General features: G+C 59.4%; 3 protein-coding genes and 3 non-coding genes across 12 annotated transcripts; 2 read left to right on the top strand and 4 right to left on the bottom strand.

The window, feature by feature from the left end:
* Window positions 1–55: 55 nt before the first annotated feature.
* Window positions 56–6857, bottom strand: LOC126033866 (uncharacterized). 6 transcript variants are annotated; one of them, XM_049790902.1, is made up of 5 exons: window positions 6702–6857; window positions 2270–2464; window positions 1177–1322; window positions 834–1089; window positions 56–374 (listed from the first exon to the last, which is right to left on the bottom strand). In XM_049790902.1, the coding sequence occupies exons 1-5, from the start codon at window positions 6723–6725 to the stop codon at window positions 153–155; spliced, it is 843 nt and encodes a 280-aa protein (XP_049646859.1). In that variant the 5' UTR covers window positions 6726–6857; the 3' UTR covers window positions 56–152. The 6 variants fall into 6 exon arrangements, with proteins under 6 accessions (XP_049646859.1, XP_049646857.1, XP_049646863.1 ...); XM_049790900.1 differs by lacking the exon at window positions 6702–6857 and having other exon boundaries at window positions 2270–2569; XM_049790906.1 differs by lacking the exon at window positions 6702–6857 and having other exon boundaries at window positions 56–345; window positions 2270–2569.
* A 716-nt stretch (window positions 6858–7573) lies between these two features.
* On the top strand, window positions 7574–7764 carry LOC126034336 (U2 spliceosomal RNA). Its single transcript, XR_007504594.1, has one exon. It is a non-coding gene; the product is annotated as a U2 spliceosomal RNA (small nuclear RNA).
* A 283-nt stretch (window positions 7765–8047) lies between these two features.
* TMEM179B (transmembrane protein 179B) lies at window positions 8048–10116 on the bottom strand. The gene is made up of 5 exons (XM_049790915.1): window positions 10007–10116; window positions 9288–9475; window positions 9056–9190; window positions 8858–8933; window positions 8048–8470 (listed from the first exon to the last, which is right to left on the bottom strand). The coding sequence occupies exons 1-5, from the start codon at window positions 10100–10102 to the stop codon at window positions 8312–8314; spliced, it is 654 nt and encodes a 217-aa protein (XP_049646872.1). The 5' UTR covers window positions 10103–10116; the 3' UTR covers window positions 8048–8311.
* Window positions 10117–10339: 223 nt separating this feature from the next.
* TAF6L (TATA-box binding protein associated factor 6 like) lies at window positions 10340–14841 on the bottom strand. Of its 2 annotated transcripts, none has more exons than XM_049835652.1 (10): window positions 13618–14841; window positions 13440–13521; window positions 13013–13163; window positions 12877–12927; window positions 12680–12774; window positions 12505–12579; window positions 12176–12396; window positions 11960–12092; window positions 11737–11865; window positions 10340–11645 (listed from the first exon to the last, which is right to left on the bottom strand). In XM_049835652.1, the coding sequence occupies exons 2-10, from the start codon at window positions 13509–13511 to the stop codon at window positions 10881–10883; spliced, it is 1692 nt and encodes a 563-aa protein (XP_049691609.1). In that variant the 5' UTR covers window positions 13512–13521; window positions 13618–14841; the 3' UTR covers window positions 10340–10880. The 2 variants fall into 2 exon arrangements, with proteins under 2 accessions (XP_049691609.1, XP_049691608.1); XM_049835651.1 differs by having other exon boundaries at window positions 10341–11645; window positions 13440–13526; window positions 13618–14840.
* Window positions 14050–14240, top strand: LOC126034337 (U2 spliceosomal RNA). The gene has a single exon (XR_007504595.1). It is a non-coding gene; the product is annotated as a U2 spliceosomal RNA (small nuclear RNA).
* Window positions 14842–15233: 392 nt separating the features above from the next.
* On the bottom strand, window positions 15234–15424 carry LOC126034335 (U2 spliceosomal RNA). Its single transcript, XR_007504593.1, has one exon. It is a non-coding gene; the product is annotated as a U2 spliceosomal RNA (small nuclear RNA).
* Between the last annotated feature and the right edge of the window lie 848 nt (window positions 15425–16272).

The following is a 16272-nucleotide window of genomic DNA, read 5'->3' as shown; positions in this document are numbered from 1 at the left end:
GGAAAAGAGCAAGCAGGGGCAAGTTAGAAACAGAAACCACCTTCAGCACTCCATCCTCGACCCATGGCAAGGTTTTTATTTCTTAAATTTTCCCTATTACAAGTGTCAGGGAATGTGGGGACTCCAACCACAAGGTCAGCTGGAAGCCCAATTCATTTTCGTGTTGCCTGTTGGCATTCAACCGCTGTTGTTTCATTTTGGGTCAGCCCTGAGACGGTCAGAGCTGGGCTGTTGGGTTCTGTTCTGAGGAACACGCAGAGCACGATGTGGTTGCCCCTCAGCCTCTTTCTTTCCAATGCCCTCTCTGGACCGGGTGGTTCTGCTGGGTTTGATGTGTAGCAGTCACTACATATCAAAGTGCTGCGATTAGATCCCTGGTCGGCCCGGACCAGGGAAAGAGACAGATAACACGCATGGTGTGAGTGCCAACTTCTGCCTTTTATTGCTCAGTTAATTCCTTTTATACTAACGAGGGTAGGTGGGATTACAGATGCGTCATAGGGCTGCAACTAACCCTCCATCTTTCTGTGACATCGCGAGATCTTCCGAACGCCAAACCCTACATCTCCCCCTCCCTATGACTAGCTAGCTTCTATGGTTATGAACAGTTCTACGCAAAGAAATAACTGTAAAGTACTATGAGCATAAGCCTATTTCTACAACCAAGTTGAAACACTATCTTAAACATACGTAAATGTCCCATTTTCCTTACAGAGCAAGGAGCTCCTTTACAGAGAATTCACACAAGTGGTAAATGGAAAGTTAAGGCTGGGAAAGAATTAATTCTATTACTTTATAAAGTTTATCGTTGGTATGCTGATGTTAAGCCTTACTGTCTGGGGCATCCAGATTCCCGGCTGTGAGCGGTTCTGATTCTTCTGTTGACATTTGTTCGTACACAATGTTTTCAGCTCTGTCTCTGACAGCCGGATCCCATAAAGACACGTATTGATGGGCTCTGAGACGGATGTCATCCGGATACACATCGGGCCCTCCAATTGGTTTTGCATCCACTGCCAGAAGTTTGTAGCGGATACACAAGGTGTCACAAGCCAGGAAAGGATGACAGCAATCTGTAAGGAAAAAACACTAAAACACTATGAGGTTAAGGCAGGACGAACCATATGACTAGGGACCCATTTCAGTAGCCCTTCAGGTGTCTGTACACAGGCGTACCCTCGCCCGAGACAGCGCAGCTCAAATGGCCGATCCCATTGGCGTGTCTGATAGTCACACACGCGGACCAGCAGGTAGGGGCCTTTCTCTTCCGTGCTCGTAAAATGTCGTTGCGCCACCATCCGCTCCAGGTCCCCTCGAACTGTCTGATTTAATGAAGTTAACGCAGTTAACAGAAGACGCTGTGTACGGAGAACAGGTGAGTTATCCTGTAACCGGGAGGGCTCCTCCTGCTCCCCCTCCCTAAGCCGATTGAGCAGGGTCTTTAAGGTTCGATGTGCTCGTTCTAAAATGGCCTGGCCGGTGCTATTATAAGGGATGCCATGTATAAGGTCAATACCCCAGGTCGCACAAAACTGTTTCACCTTTTCCCCAGTATAAGCTGCACCATTGCCTGTCTCAATCTGTTGTGGAATACCTAGTTGAGCTATGCAAGCACGCCAGTGTTGTATAACTGCCAAGCTATTCAGCTTACTATGCGCTGTAGCAAGAATATATCTACTATAGGTGTCTACTGTAGCATGTAAATACTGCAGTGGCTTAAAAGGAGCATATTCTGTAATATCTGTTTGCCAAATCTGATTCGGTCGCAAACCATGAGGGTTGACCCCAGCTTCCCAAAGGGGTCCTTGGGCACAATGAGGGCAGGCTGCGACAGTTTCTTTGGCTTCAGCACGAGAAATACCCGTTAGCGTCACCAAGCCTCGTGGACCGCAATGCAAGAGGCAGTGTAACGTTACCGCGCGTGCCCTTGCCGGCGTGATGTTATCATCACCAACAACAGCCAACAACGCCTGCGCCGCCTGGTCAGCGCGGCTGTTCCCTTCAGCTAGTGGTCCAGGGAGACCAGAATGACTGGTGACATGAACAGGGAAAACGGGTGCACTACGTCACTGTAAGGCGTTCAGCAGCATACCGGCTATCTCCGTGGAAGAAGCTAGTGCCCATTCCCCCATGACCAAAAGCTTATATACATACAGTGAATCCATGACCACATTTAAGGGCTCTGTCGGCCAATGTAACAATGCCTGTGTAAGGTCACTGCCTTGGCCTCCAAAAACTGCACTGAGCGACTTGGCTCAGCATATACTACCTGGTGCCATACCCCATCTTCCCTCCAAACACAAACGGCCTTGCTGGTCTTGGAGGAGGTGTCGTTAAAGATCGTGCGCCCGTCATCAGGGTGTTTCGCCACCTGCTGTGCTGGGAGGATGGGTAAGGCATGCAAGACCTCACGTCCCGCTAGTGTCCCTGCAAACTCTGCTAATGCACCCTGTAAAACAGACACCTGCGGATAAACCAAATTCCATTGTGTTAGAGAGCAGGGCAAAACAATGCGGTCTGGGTCTCTGCCAGTAAAATGTTGACAAGCCCCCCGGCAACGCGTGATCATGGCGGCTACCAACAGCGGCTAACTGATGATAGCTGTGTGTACCTTACCCTGATGTAGCCACGCAAAGGGCCGCTCCGGGCCTTCTGCAGTCTGTATCAACACACCGTGGCAGCTCTGACTGTCCACAAAGAGCCACGCATCAAGTGGTTGTGTGGGTTGAAACCTCTGCAGGCCCCACTGCTGGACCTGTTGGGCTATGTTTTCTAGCAACTCACGTGCTGGTTGCAATATGCGTGGCGTCTGCAAGGGTTCCCCCCCCCCCGGAGTAGCTGGTACAAGAGATTTATTTCATCTTCCGCAATGGGAACGAAGTTCCTCAGCCACAATAGTTTGCCTACTAACTTTTGGGCATCATGTAAAGTATACACTTGGTCAGGGACCATAAAACATTGAGCGGTGACTGTGCGGGGGGTTAATTGAGCACCTGGATAACTAACAGAAGGTCCCATTTGTGTTTTGTTAGGGGATACGTGTAGCCCATATTCACTTAGTTGCCGGATCGTCTGATCATAGAGGTGTTGCAACGCAGACTCATCCTGATGGGACAGCAGAATGTCGTCCATGTAATGTATGATGGTGGCCTCCAGGTAGTCTTTTCGCAGAGAACGCAAGGCCTTACCTACCGCAATCTGACAGAGAGTTGGCGAATTTTTCATGCCTTGAGGGAGCACTTTCCACTGATACCGCTGCATGGGCGCTTGATGGTTCCGCTCCGGGATAGAAAAGGGAAACCGCTCACGATCTCCTGGGTGTAAGGGAATACTGAAAAAACAGTCTTTTATATCAATTACAATGACACCTTGTCCTTTCAGCACAATGGCTGGAGAGGGCAATCCTGGCTGTAAAGCCCCCATGTCCTGTAAGCAGGCATCGACTGCTCGCAAGTCATGGAGGAGTCGCCATGCCCCTGACTTTTTCTTTATGACAAATACAGGAGTATTCCAGTGACTGGTGGAGGGTTCAAGATGGCCCATTTGTACTTCCCTTTGCACCAATTCCACTACTGCTGCCCGCTTCTCCTCAGTCTTTGGCCACTGCTCCACCCACACCGGCTTGTCCATTAGCCCGGTGAGCTTCAAGGGACGGCAGACGGCAGTGGCCTTCATTAAAAATCCGTGGAAAGGTGACATCCCCAACGATGTAGGCAGCAGCGCCCAAGAATGGCTGTCGGGACCACTGCCACCATCGGGTTGCACCATGCCACCCTGTCAGCATCTGCAGCAGTTGTAGGCTGGGCAAGAGTGGTTTTTACCAGGGCTTTACTTTTCCTCGACTCTTGCACCTCTCCCCCACCCCTAGTAATGGCCCTTGTTTTATGGTGGGCCACTCTGGGGGCCAGATATGAACAGGAACTACGGTGACATCGGCTCCCGTATCTAACAGGGCCAGCAGACTGATGCTTCGTGGAGAAAGGGGCAGTTCCACCTCTAAAGTGATCACTCTTTCCGGACGGGTTTTCATGCCCATGGTCAATGCTATTTGGACAATAGGAGGAACTGTTGGAAATAGGAGGAACTGTTGTTATGTTGCCCTGATCCTGTCCCTCCTTCTCGGCGGTCAGTTCTGAGGAGACTGAAGTAGGTGGATGCCTGAAATCTTGAAAGCAGATGACAGACGACCCTTTATTGCTAAAACACACACATAGTTATAGTCACCTATTCTGCAAAGGCACTGTCCACGCGCATAAACTTAAGATATAATTGGTTATACTAACTCTGTCCACACGTATAAACATAGGACATAATTGGCTATACCAACTAAAACATGCGAAACTTTTCTCAGTTTGATTGGTCAAGATAAACTGCCCAATTGAGGTTCTTTGTGCCAAGTTCCCTTTATCATGGAATGTGCGGTTCTTTGTGCCAAGTTCCCTTTATCGTGGAAAGTGCACCTGTGTTCTTCTAATTGGCATCTTTCTTTTTTTATCTTCTTGTTTATTCTGTTCAAGGCCTTCTAAAAGCGTCTGGAATGCTCTTGTGACCGTTAGCTAAATACGTGTCTGCAAGTTCCACGGGACCATTGTTTGATCCTGAGTTGTTGTCGCTGGGCCCTGTGCAAAAACCGGAGGGGAGGGCCCGGCCCCCATCCCTCCCCCCGTACCGTTTCCCGACATCGGTCCCCGTTGTTTCGCACACCCCGGAGCCCCTCGCTGGGCCCCGGTGCGGCATTCTCGAGCTCTGTGCCCGAGCCTACCACACTTCCAACAACGGAGGTTGCCCACCCCCGCCTCCTGAGCCGACCCTCGGGGTCTGGTTGTGCAGTTCCTCGCTATATGGCCCCTACCCCCGCATCGGTGACAAGCACCCGCACCCGCTCGCAAAACTTGTTTCAAGGCCGCCGCTATCGCACGCGCTTCCTGTTGCCGCTCTCCCTCCAGTACGTGACATATCATTTCGCCTAGCGACGAGCCCGCTGGTAAATGAGAGAGAAGCGCTGCGGTCTGCGGGTTGGCTTGAGCCCGAGCACGCTCAACCACAATCGCTTCCTTGGCCGTCTCCGGAAGGTTCGCAGCCTGCACAGCAAGCTGAAGCCGATCTAAAAAGACAGTAAAGCTCTCGGCAATCCCCTGGCGGATCTTTACCCAAGGGGGGTCTGCTCTGTCCATCGCCGCGACACGCCTAAGCGCGGCCAAGGCGGTAGTCGCGACCGCCGCAAAGTCACGTCCGCGCATGACCTGTGCCTGCGCCTGCAGTGTCGCAAACTGTCCTTCCCCCATGAGTTGTTCTACGGTCACCCCTGCTAGGTGGTGACCAGGAGCCTGAGCGTCGGCCACGACCCTGATGCACTGAGCTCGCCATTCCTCCTTGAACAACAGCAGCAGCAATGGGGGCAGCACCCCTCTCATCAGCTGCATCACATCAAAGGGCGCAACAGGCGTCGAGAGCAGACATTCAAACAAAGTGAGCGCCTGCGCAGAATTCACTCCATGCGCCTGCACAGTTCTCGCGAGTTCCCGAACGGTCTTTACATCAAAAGGTGTCCACTCATACCCTCCCCAAAAAGGGAGAACGACCGGCTGAAACTGAACCCCTGAGAGGCAACACTCTTTGGCCACCAGTCGCCAGTCTGTGCCCTTTTGGGTGCCCCCTTCCTGGCCATCCCCGGCCCCTGGTGTGGGGGGCATTAACGGCACCGCACGCTCCACATTCTGTATGACCCCCTCAAGCCTCTGCAACAGATCCTGCAGTCTCTGTAAAGTGTCCGGTCCCTCCTCCGTCTGAATCTGTGGCGCAGGTTTCGATGGCCTCCGTATTACACTATCCACCTTCTCCTCGTCAGAATTATCAGAATCGATCTGTGCTAGCACCTCGCGCCACTTCTGGAAGGACCCAGATGAGGGTTTAACCCGTTCCAGCAAAGGCGCAGTAGATGGCACAGCAGGCTTGGGCTCTGGCAAAGGCTCAGGACGCTCAGTCCGCTCTCCCGGCAAAGGTGCCCGATTTCCCCCACAGGGGGCTGTTTCCTCCTCTGCCACCATCTCCAACCCCCGCTGCCTCCCAGTTATCCCCTCCGCGGGTGGCCGTTTCTCCCAGTCTCTCAACTGATGGTATAAATCTCCCTTGACATCCTTGCCTGGAACCCAGTCCAGGAGGCATTCCTCTAAGTCCTTCCAAACCAACCGCTGCAACTCCTCCCATGGATACTGCGGAGGGGGCACATCTGGCTCCGCTGGTGCCGTCCCTACAGGAAAAACCTCCGTCTCTGCCGTACCCTCTGTGTCCATGCCCCCAATCAGAGATGGACCACTCCGCGAACCCCGCTCCATGGCCGCCCACTCCGTCCGAGTCCGACCCGCTGTCCCCGAGGGTGCTATCTCCTGCCGTTCCCGAGGCAGCACCCCATCCGCAAAGAAAGCGGCTCGCGCCGCCAACCAGCACGCAGCAGCTCTCCATCCCTCCGTAACCACCTTCTCCACTTTTCCCCAACTTTGTAATCGTTCAGCAGCTCCGCACTCACCCGCGAGCGCAGACTGGAGCAAAGACTCCCGAATATCTTCCCATTTGGGAGGGCTCAAAACTTCTCTAGGAGACCCAATGTATCCCTGGCGCAGCATCCATAGGATGCATTCGCCCGTGGGGCCCTTCCTAATTGTTCCGTGGGCACCCACCTCATCAGCCAATACCTTCAATACCTTAATCACTTGCAAAAGTTCCATCGTGGCCTGTGCGACCGATCACCTTGGGTTCACCACGATGTAGCAGTCGCTACATATCAGGGTGCCGCGATCAGATCACTGGTCGGCCCGGACCAGGGAAAAGGACAGATAACACACGTGGAGTGAGCGCCAGCTTCTGCCTTTTATTGCGCAGTTAATTCCTTTTATACTAAGGAGGGTAGGCGGGATTACAGATGCGTCATAGGGCTGCGACTAACCCTCCATCTTTCCGTGACATCACGAGATCTTCCGAACTCCAGACCCTACCTGATGCCCCCCCAGGATGGGGTTTGCCCTCCCAGCTGACTCGCGTTGAGCCTGCTGCCCTGCCCCAGCACCGACATCCCTTTCTGAAGGGCGGCTCTCCAGCCGGCTCATCCTTGTGCCCGGCGTTACTCCCGCCCGGCTCCAGGATGCGCAGTTTTCCACTGATTAAATTCCAGCCCCTTAATCCCCGGGCAGGGAGATCGCAGCAGCTGTGGCGCGGAATATACAAATCGCCTCGGGATTTAGGCGGGGAAGGGGGGCGGGGCGAATGCAAATTGCCATGCGCAGCGCGCCATTCAGGTTGCGGCGGGGGACCAGCCAAGGGGCGTGGCGCATGGGAGCCGGAGGCGGGGATAGGCAAATTTGAACAATGAGTTCTCCAACGGGCGGCCGGGAGTCCCCGCCGAGGACGTTCCCGGGGTCTATCGGGGGTCGCTTCCCGAAAATCCGGGCGAGAGGTGCGGGAGAGCGCGGGAAGTGGCCGGCAGGGAGGGAGGATGTCGGTGCAGGGCGGTGGATCGTGACCGTGAGTTATGTGAGAGCGGGGCTCGGGGGTGTCAGGGCGGCGGAGGGCTGAGGTTATCGCTTCTCGGCCTTTTGGCTAAGATCAAGTGTAGTATCTGTTCTTATCAGTTTAATATCTGATACGTCCTCGATGAGAGGACTTTATATTAAACGGATTTTTGGGTTCGGGAGTTGGACCCGGAGCTTGCTCCCTCCGCTCCGCGCATCGTCCCGGTATTGCAGTGCCTCCGGGAACGGTGCACCCCACCACGTGGGGTCTTTGTTCCGGTTAAAGAAAGAGTGGTTCGTCTCCCAGTTCAGTATTTCCGTGCTGGTTTTGTTTCTGTTTCGCTGCTCCCGCTCCATGAGGGCGGTTTTCCCACCGCTCTCCCCCACCCCCGGCAGAAGCGACACGCGTGGAAAGCGGGTGTATTCGGCGAACAGGGCGGTTGTAGAACACCCGCCCCTTTTCTCGCTCCTCCTCCTCCTCCCACAACAGCCGCTCCGGTCCAGGCTACCGCCGTGACCGCTCGAGTACAGGCACAGGCTCCTCTGCAGGAAATCTTTAATAACGAAGCTCAGCACCCAAAAAAGCCTTGACGACAGAGAGTGGCCGGTGCCACCCAACACCCCACTCGCTGGCAGAGGCGTCCTTCGGCACCGCTGCCTTCGTCACCACGGGCAGGACCAGCGGGGGTGCCAGGGCTAATGACGTCCTTGCCTTCTCTTGCATCATAGGGTGCCTGGAGGAGGGTACCCCACGCTCCTTACCCAGGTCTGCCCACACCCCTGCCCCAGCCTGGTACCCCCTTCCTTCAGGGCTGTATCGGGCGTCCCCCGAAAATGGCTTCCGTCTCGGCATTCCACTCGGGATCGTTGCGACGCAGCAGCGGGAAATGACCCTCCCTCCGTCGCTGGACCAGCAGCCGGGTGGTCAGCAGGCACCAGAGGAACACGTTCACCCAGGCCGATGCCTGTTGGGTGGGGGGGGACGCGGGGGGTTGAGCTGTGCCGTATGCCTCCACCCCCCCACCTCCTCCCCAACTTCTCTGCCTGGGAAGCCCCCCCCCGCACCGAGGCAGCAGCCATGGGGATGCCGTACATGCGGCTGTAGCAGCGACTGCACGCCTGCAGGTACAGCTGCGCCCCTACTTGCAACAGACCCCCCCCAACCCATGCATGGGTGCTGTCCCTCACCTGATCCCAGGACAGCCAGACTCTCCCTCCCTTCTCCCCTGCGGGAGCGGGGCTTCAGCTTTTCAGTTGCTCCCCCTCGCTCACCCCCCGCGCACCAGCCGGGCTGTGCAGACCCCAGGTAGGGGAGGGGGGGGGGGGGGGCTTTAGCACGCCGGCCGGCTCACCTGCGCGCTGTAGAGGTTGCTGTAGAAGCGAGTTGGGCTGTAGGATGCCCACGGCTTGTGCTCAGCATCCTGGCAGCTGCGGGGGGACAGGGAAGAGCAGGCCTGAGGTGTGGAGAGAAAGAGGGGGGGGCCCTGGGAAGGCCGTATCCCCCTGGGCCAGAGGGGGGACCCCCCCAGCCCAGTGAAGGTCGACGTTACCTGGACAGGCTCTTGGTCTGCACGATGGAGGCGCAGAGAGCATCCGTCCCCACGCGGAGGATGCAGGCTGCGATAAGGAGGAAGAAGAGGATGATGAAGGCGACGACCAGGGCGATGCTGAGCCAGGTGCGGTCCCTGCAAGAGAAGGGGAACAGCGTCAGGGGCACAGGGTGTCGTGGGGCACCCCCAGCTCCACCACTCTCCCCCCCCCCCCCCTCCCCGCCAGGCTCACCACTGGGACTCGTTGGTGCAGCAGCCGTAGATGCCGTAGAGGAACAACGAGAAGCAGTACAGGGCCACCACGACGGAGACGGCCGAGACAAAATAGCAGAGGGAGATGTGGCTGAAGGACTTGGGCACCAGCGCAGTCCCGTTCCAGCTCACCGTGCCGTAGAGGACGCACCAGCCTCCAAATTCTCCCTGAAAACAGGAGGCCATTGAAGGAGGGGGGGGGGAACGGGGACAGGGGGAGCTGCCGCTCGGTCACATCCCAGTCACCCAGAGGGAACCACGCTCAGCCCCAGCAGGACAGACCGGCGAGGTGAGCTGGAGCAGCAGGAGGAGGAGGAGGAGGAGGAAGAGGAGAGGAGCGTTGGAGGAGGAAGGAAGCCCAAACTGCCTCAGCTGACTCCTGTGCTCACATGACAGCGCCCAGAGCTGCGGGACGGGCAGGAGGCTCAGCCACCCCCCCTGCACCCCCCCAGCACCCCGTCTCGTTGCCTGCATCCTGGCTCCCCGTAGCACCCGGTGACCACAAATAGGGGGGACATAGGAGTTGGGGGGGGGGGGTGTCAGGGCAGACCCAGCCGAGGCAGGAGCGGGACGGAGCCCACCCAGGGCGGCAGCGCAGACCTCGAGGGGAGGCGGGAGGGACACGGGGAGCCTCAGGACAGGGATTGGGGTGAAGCCGCTGTGCCCTCCCCTCACCTCCCCCCCACCCCGTCCCCGTACCTGTGCCACGGTGAGGGCCGAAGCGCAGACGATCCCGCAGAGGAAGGCAGCCCCATGGAGAGCCAACTCCACCAGTTGCAGGACGGACACCGCCATCTTCCGTCCCCGTTTCCCCCCCCCCCCCCCACCTCCAGCCCGGCCTCCTCCGCCCCACCCCACCCCACACGGGGCCGGGCTCCGTCGTGGCCCCATCGCGGCAGCACCGTCGTCCCGCCGCTGCCACCGCCATCGTGTGTGCCGTGGCGGTTGGTGGTCCCACTCAGCCCTGTGGCTATCCCACCCCCCACCCCCCCCCACCCCAAAAGAACAAATCCTGTCTCCAGCCTGCTTGGAGCTGGTGGCATCCCTCCCTCCCTCCTTCCCTCCATCCATCCATCAATCCCACCCTCCACCTGCGGCAGGGGAGGGGAGGCACAAGGAGACAGGCAGGATGCATCCCGGTGGGGGGGGGCTGTGTCCTGGCACGGGAATGCCATCAGCGCCGATACAGAAGGGATTTCACCTGGACGGCCACGACCCACCAACCTGCTCCATCCCTTCTTGGCTCCGCTCGGCAGCGTGAGCCTCGGCGGCCGACACCTCCCTGGCTTTTTCCGCAAAGGGATGGACACCGTCCATCGCCTGCCACACCGTGGGCAGCAGGGGTGCAACGCCCTGCCACCCCGCGGCACCTACAAACCCTCCGCACCGAGCAGCCGACAACTTTTTATTAACTGCCAGACGCACGTTACAGTGACTGGCCGCCGCTGGCAGCACCTCTGGGCCGGCAGCACCCGCAGATCCCTGTACCGAGGGGGGGACGCCGGCCTGGCACTGCCCAGGGCCGATGCCAGCCGACCTGTGGGGCTGGAGGGGCGAGCACCCAGCACCCCCCTCAGAGGAGGAGGTGGAGGGAGTACTCGGCGCGCGGCCAACGCCGGGCCGGCCGGGTGGTGCGACCGATCATGGGCAGTTTCTGGGCATAGCGGGAGACATGACCGGGTCCGTGATGCTGCGGGAAGCTGGTCTGGAAGAGGCGGCCCTGGCAGCGTCGGCCGGCTTGGCGACCCGCGATGACGAAACTGAACCGCGGTGTGCCGCGAGGCGCGAAGCGGCATTTCTGGAAGACGTCGCGGGCGCCTGGCCGGTGGCCGGGCTGCCGGGGGGTCCCGCGGGGCCGGGCCAGGCTAGCCGGGCGATGCAGCGCCGGGCGGCCGGCCGGGGGCTCTCCCCGTGGGCTCTCCTCCTCCCGTGGGCTCACCGTGGCGTTGGCCGTCAGCTGCGGCATCTTGCGTGCCGCCCCCTCGCCCCCGAAGGCCGGCGGCTCCTTCCGGGCACCCTCAGGGGTGCCGGGGGTCGGTAGGGTGGCCGGAGGCAAACCGGTGCCAAAACGGGCAGCTAGGCTGTCGCCAAAAAAGTCGTAGAGCTCGCGGTACATGTCGTGCAGGGAGAGGGCGGGCGGCACGGGGGCTGCTGCCGAGGGGGGGCCGCCGCTGCCGCCCCCCAACTGTAGCAGGGGCCGGCCGAGGCCGAAACCCGCCTCGGCTGGGGGGTCCTGCTTGGGGCTGTGCCGTGGGGAGCCCTCCTGCCGTGGGCCGGCCCCAGATGCCGGGGTGGGCGCCTGCTGCGCCTTCATCTTCAGCAAGCGCTCGACAGCCACCTGGAGAAGGGGGGGGAACAGTGCTGGCAACGGGGAGCCATGTGTGCCCCTTACCCAACCAGGCCCCCCCCAGCCCGGCCGAGCCGCTTACCAGGATGGCACCGTAGACCTTGTGCCCATCAGCCTTGACCTGGGCATTGGAGACCGAGTAGTCGTCCAGCACGGCCTGCAGGTTGGCCCAATAGGTGGGGAGGTGGGGGTAAAGCACCCGCTCCACCGCCTGCGGAGAAGACAGACAGACAGACGGACAGGGAGGCAGCAGCGCGGAGCGGCTGGGGATTACGTTGGGACGGCATAGCCCGCTTCTCCCTCACCTTCCAGCCCAGGGCGTGCAGCCCCACCACGGCGCCGTAGTGAGAGCAGAGGGGACGCACGGGATCGGCTAGCACTTTCTGGAGCGAGAGCAGGATTTGATGGTAGAGGCCGCTCACCAGGTCGCCGTGGGTCCTGCGGGCGACAGGGCGGACGCTGCAGACCCTGCTGCGGGGGGACACCCCCCCCTCCCCGTGCCCCAAGGAGGGTCCCCTCACCAGAAGATGCGGCTGAGCAGCATGGCGGCGTAGTCGCGCAGGGTCCAGTGGTCGTTGAGGGGGTTGATGGAGGCGGCCAGCGGCTCCAGCGCGCAGTACATGACGCTGGCGATCAGGCTGCGGACGTAGGAGCCCAAGCAGAGGAAAGGGTTCTGGATCAGGCTGCGGGCGATGTGTAACAGCCGGTTCAGCTGCTCCAGGTCGTGACTCACCGATTTCACCTGCCGGCAAGGCATCGGGACCGGGTTCAGCAGGGAGCTGCCCCCCCAACCCAACCCTGGTGCAGGCTCGGAGACCCCCCCCGACGCCATCCCGTTGCCTGCGCTCACCCCGCTGACCACGTAGACGAAGTAGGGCAGGAGGGCGGCGATCTTGGAGTTGGTCTGCAGGTCCTGCAGGGCTACCTGTGGGTGAGGATGCCAGCCACGGCGGTGGGGGGGGGGTGTCAGTCCCACTCAGGTGTGCCCAGGATGAGGTGGGGGGGCTCCCCCTGCCCCATCCCACCTTCATCAGCTGAGGGTCATCACCCAACACCGCCCGGGTGACGTGCTGGTAGTACTTGAGCAGGTCGTCAGTCAGCGTGGAGACGGCGCTGGGCACTATGGCGGAGGAGGGAATGTCACCCCAAGGTCTGCCCTTGGCCCTGCGGTGGGGAGGACGAGCCCCCCCCTCAACCTGGCATCACCCCCATCGCTCCTTACCGGCTCCCTGTGGTTCCAGGTTGCCTTTTCCATCCAGGTAGGAGACGTGGACTGCAAGAGAACGTGACGGTGGTGATGAGCACCTTGCCTGCGACCTGCCTGCGCTGGGGTGTGTGGGGGGGAGGGAGCCCCTCACCTCGCACGGCCGTCTCAGCGCAGCCCTTGGGGATGTTGGTGGCCAGGGCCAGATCCACCAGGTTGACCTCCCGGTCCTCCTGGAAGTACAGCTCACCCTCCTTGATGGCCCGGAATGGCAGCGCGTCCTGGGAGCCGTATCCACACACCGCCTTGGGGGGGACACACAGACACTGTGGTGGCATTCCTGCCCCCCCCCCAACCCATAACTGCCCCCCTCCAGGGACACACCGACCCACAGGGACCCCGACCCGTAGCACCGATACGTGCCGCTGGGCCTGGTGGTCAGGACGCAGCCCCACCAGTGTCCCCAGTCACCGGGGGGAGCGGCAGCCGGGTCCCCCCCCCCCCCCGGTCCTGGTCCCCACAGGGATGCAGCAGGGGACCTCCCCCCCCCCCCCCCCCAAATCCAGCCCCAGCCACCGCACCTCAACATTGCTCCAGCGCAGCGCCCGGTTGAAGTCTTCCACGGTGAGTTTGCGTCGCCGTGTGTGTTTCATGAACTGGGAGCTGTTCTGCGGGGGCGGCACCGTCACCGGGACCGGGACCGGGGCCGAGACAAGGACCAGGGCAGGGACTGGGACCAAGGCCGGGACCCGGCCGTACCTGCGTGGCTTCCCGCAGCCGGTAGCAGACGTCCTCGGCCAACAACGCTGCTACCTCATCGCTGAGTTCCAAGCCGGTGCTCTCCGCCATCAGCCGCACCGACTCCCGCGGCAGCTCCACGAACCGCCGCTCCTCCCGCTCCGACATGGCCGCGCCGCCGGGCTGCGCGCCCTCCCGCCCGGCCCCGCCCACTAGAGGCGGGACATGTAAAGCAAAGGAGCAGCGGCCGAATGGGCTGCCGGGAGGCTCCGCTGAGGGGATTCCCGGGGTCTCTCGGGGGTCGCTGGTCTCAAAATGAGACAAAAAGTGTGAATACTGAGGGGAAAAGATTAAAAAAGGGATGAAAGAGGTCAAGGCGGGGCGGCAGACCGTGACCATGACTTCTATGAGAGCGGAGATTGCTGGGGTGGGGGTGGTGGGAAGGTGAGGGCTATCGCTTCTCGGCCTTTTGGCTAAGATCAAGTGTAGTATCTGTTCTTATCAGTTTAATATCTGATACGTCCTCGATGAGAGGACTTTATATTAAACGGATTTTTGGGTTCGGGAGTTGGACCCGGAGCTTGCTCCCTCCGCTCCGCGCATCGTCCCGGTATTGCAGTGCCTCCGGGAACGGTGCACCCCCACCCCGTGGGGAAATACACTAGTACAAAAAAACAGATGGAAAAAGGAAGGTTTTTATCTTCTGCTTTGCGTATGCGGGCACCTGCTCGGCCTATCTCATCTCTTCCGCGCCGGCTCAGCGCATAACACGGAGGCTCCGCTCCCTACTATCTTGTCTTCCGGCCCTGACACACATTCACCAGTATCCCTCCCCTGCCCCGGCTTGTCTAGACAGCCGAGAGTCGGTCGGTCGATCGACTGTAAAAAGGAAATAAAAGGAAAAAATCGACCATTTCAGGGTTGAGGCGGGTGTCCATCCTGGGGAGGGACGGACGCTTCGAGTATCGTCGGGGTTTGGGAGGGGCAGCCAGCGTTGTCTTAGCTGGGAGGTGGAACCCATCATCACGGACATTTGCTTTTGGTCGCTAGGAATATTCTTTTAGCTCGGCTAAACTGTACCAGACCTCTCAGATATTTTAAATATAAATTTAAGCGCCACAGAAATTTCTGCAAAAAGAAAGCAAGTATGTAATTATGAGGCTCCATTTAGGGTAGAAAGCAAGTAGGTTTTTTTTTATAACCTTAGAGATGTTAGGGTGCAGAGGACAGCAATAGCTTAGCTATTTCTTTTTTTTTTTTTTTTTTTTTTTTTTTTTGAGGCCAATTTTAATTTTCCCAGCTGGGTTTGCTCGTTCCCCCCCCCCCCCGCAACACACACACCGGGGCAGCCAGTAGCTGCTCCCGATGCCTCTGGGGATTAAATAAACGTGGTTTCGCGGGTCCGCGCCCATCTCGGGGTGTCAAAGTCTCCCGGCGCTCAGCGGGTGCCCGGACCGTTGCTGCTGGAGCTCCATCCCCCCCGGAGCCGGGTCGACTCCAGCGTCAGCCAGGGCCCCTTCGCCGGCCGAGACGCGCCTGCACGGAGAGGGGCCATAACTTTTTGTGATGGGGGCAGCTTAAAACGGCTATACAATCTTTGATCATTCTGCTTTTTACTTGTATTAGATCCCCACAGGGTGGGGTGCACCGTTCCCGGAGGCACTGCAATACCGGGACGATGCGCGGAGCGGAGGGAGCAAGCTCCGGGTCCAACTCCCGAACCCAAAAATCCGTTTAATATAAAGTCCTCTCATCGAGGACGTATCAGATATTAAACTGATAAGAACAGATACTACACTTGATCTTAGCCAAAAGGCCGAGAAGCGATAGCCACAGCACTTCCGCTGCCCCGACACCCCCGAGCCCCGCTCTCACATAACTCACGGTCACGATTCACCGCCCCGCAACGACATCCTCACTCCCTCCCCAGACCTTCCCTGCACTATCCCGCACCTCTCGCTCTGGATTTTCGGGAAGCGACCCCCGATAGACCCCGGGAACGTCCTCGGCGGGGACTCCCGGCCGCCCGTTGGAGAACTCATTGTTCAAATTTGCCTATCCCCGCCTCCGGCTCCCACACGCCACGCCCTTTCGCGGGTTCCCGCCGCAACCTGAATGGCGCGCTGCGCACGGCAATTTGCATTCGCCCCGCCCCCCCCGGCCAAGGCCGAGCCCGGCAGCGGCGCGGGCAGCGCCTTTGGGAGAAGAGGTTTAAGAAGCGGGAAGAGAAACTGCAGCCCGAGAGAGGAGGGAGAAGAGGGGACAATAACAGCTCTGCGGACACCAAGGGCGGTGGGGAAGGAGCAGCAGTTCCCCTGCAGCCCGTGGGGAAGACCACGGTGAGGCAGGCTGTCCCCCCCCCGCAGCCCATGGGGGTTAATGGTGGAGCAGATATCCACCTGCTGTCCCTCCTCAGCCCAGGACCCCACGCTGGAGCTGGGGACGAGGGAGGAGTCCTCTCCCTGAGGAGGAAGGAGCGGCAGAGCCGAGGTGGGATGAGCGGACACCGACGACCCCCATTCCCCGTCCCCCTGTGCCGCCGGCGGGGAGGAGGGAGGCCTGGGGGCAGGTGTTGTGAGATTTGGCTTTATTTCTCGTTACCCTGCTCTGCTTTGATTGGCAATAAAATTAATTTCTCCCAGTCGGGTCTGTTGTGCCGGCGGTTGCCGAGCTTTT

Source organism: Accipiter gentilis, chromosome 33, assembly GCF_929443795.1.
Source record: "Accipiter gentilis chromosome 33, bAccGen1.1, whole genome shotgun sequence".
Lineage (NCBI taxonomy): Eukaryota > Metazoa > Chordata > Aves > Accipitriformes > Accipitridae > Astur > Astur gentilis.
The sequence above is the reverse complement of the archived record's forward strand: the minus strand, read 5'-3'. Positions and strand labels throughout refer to the sequence as shown.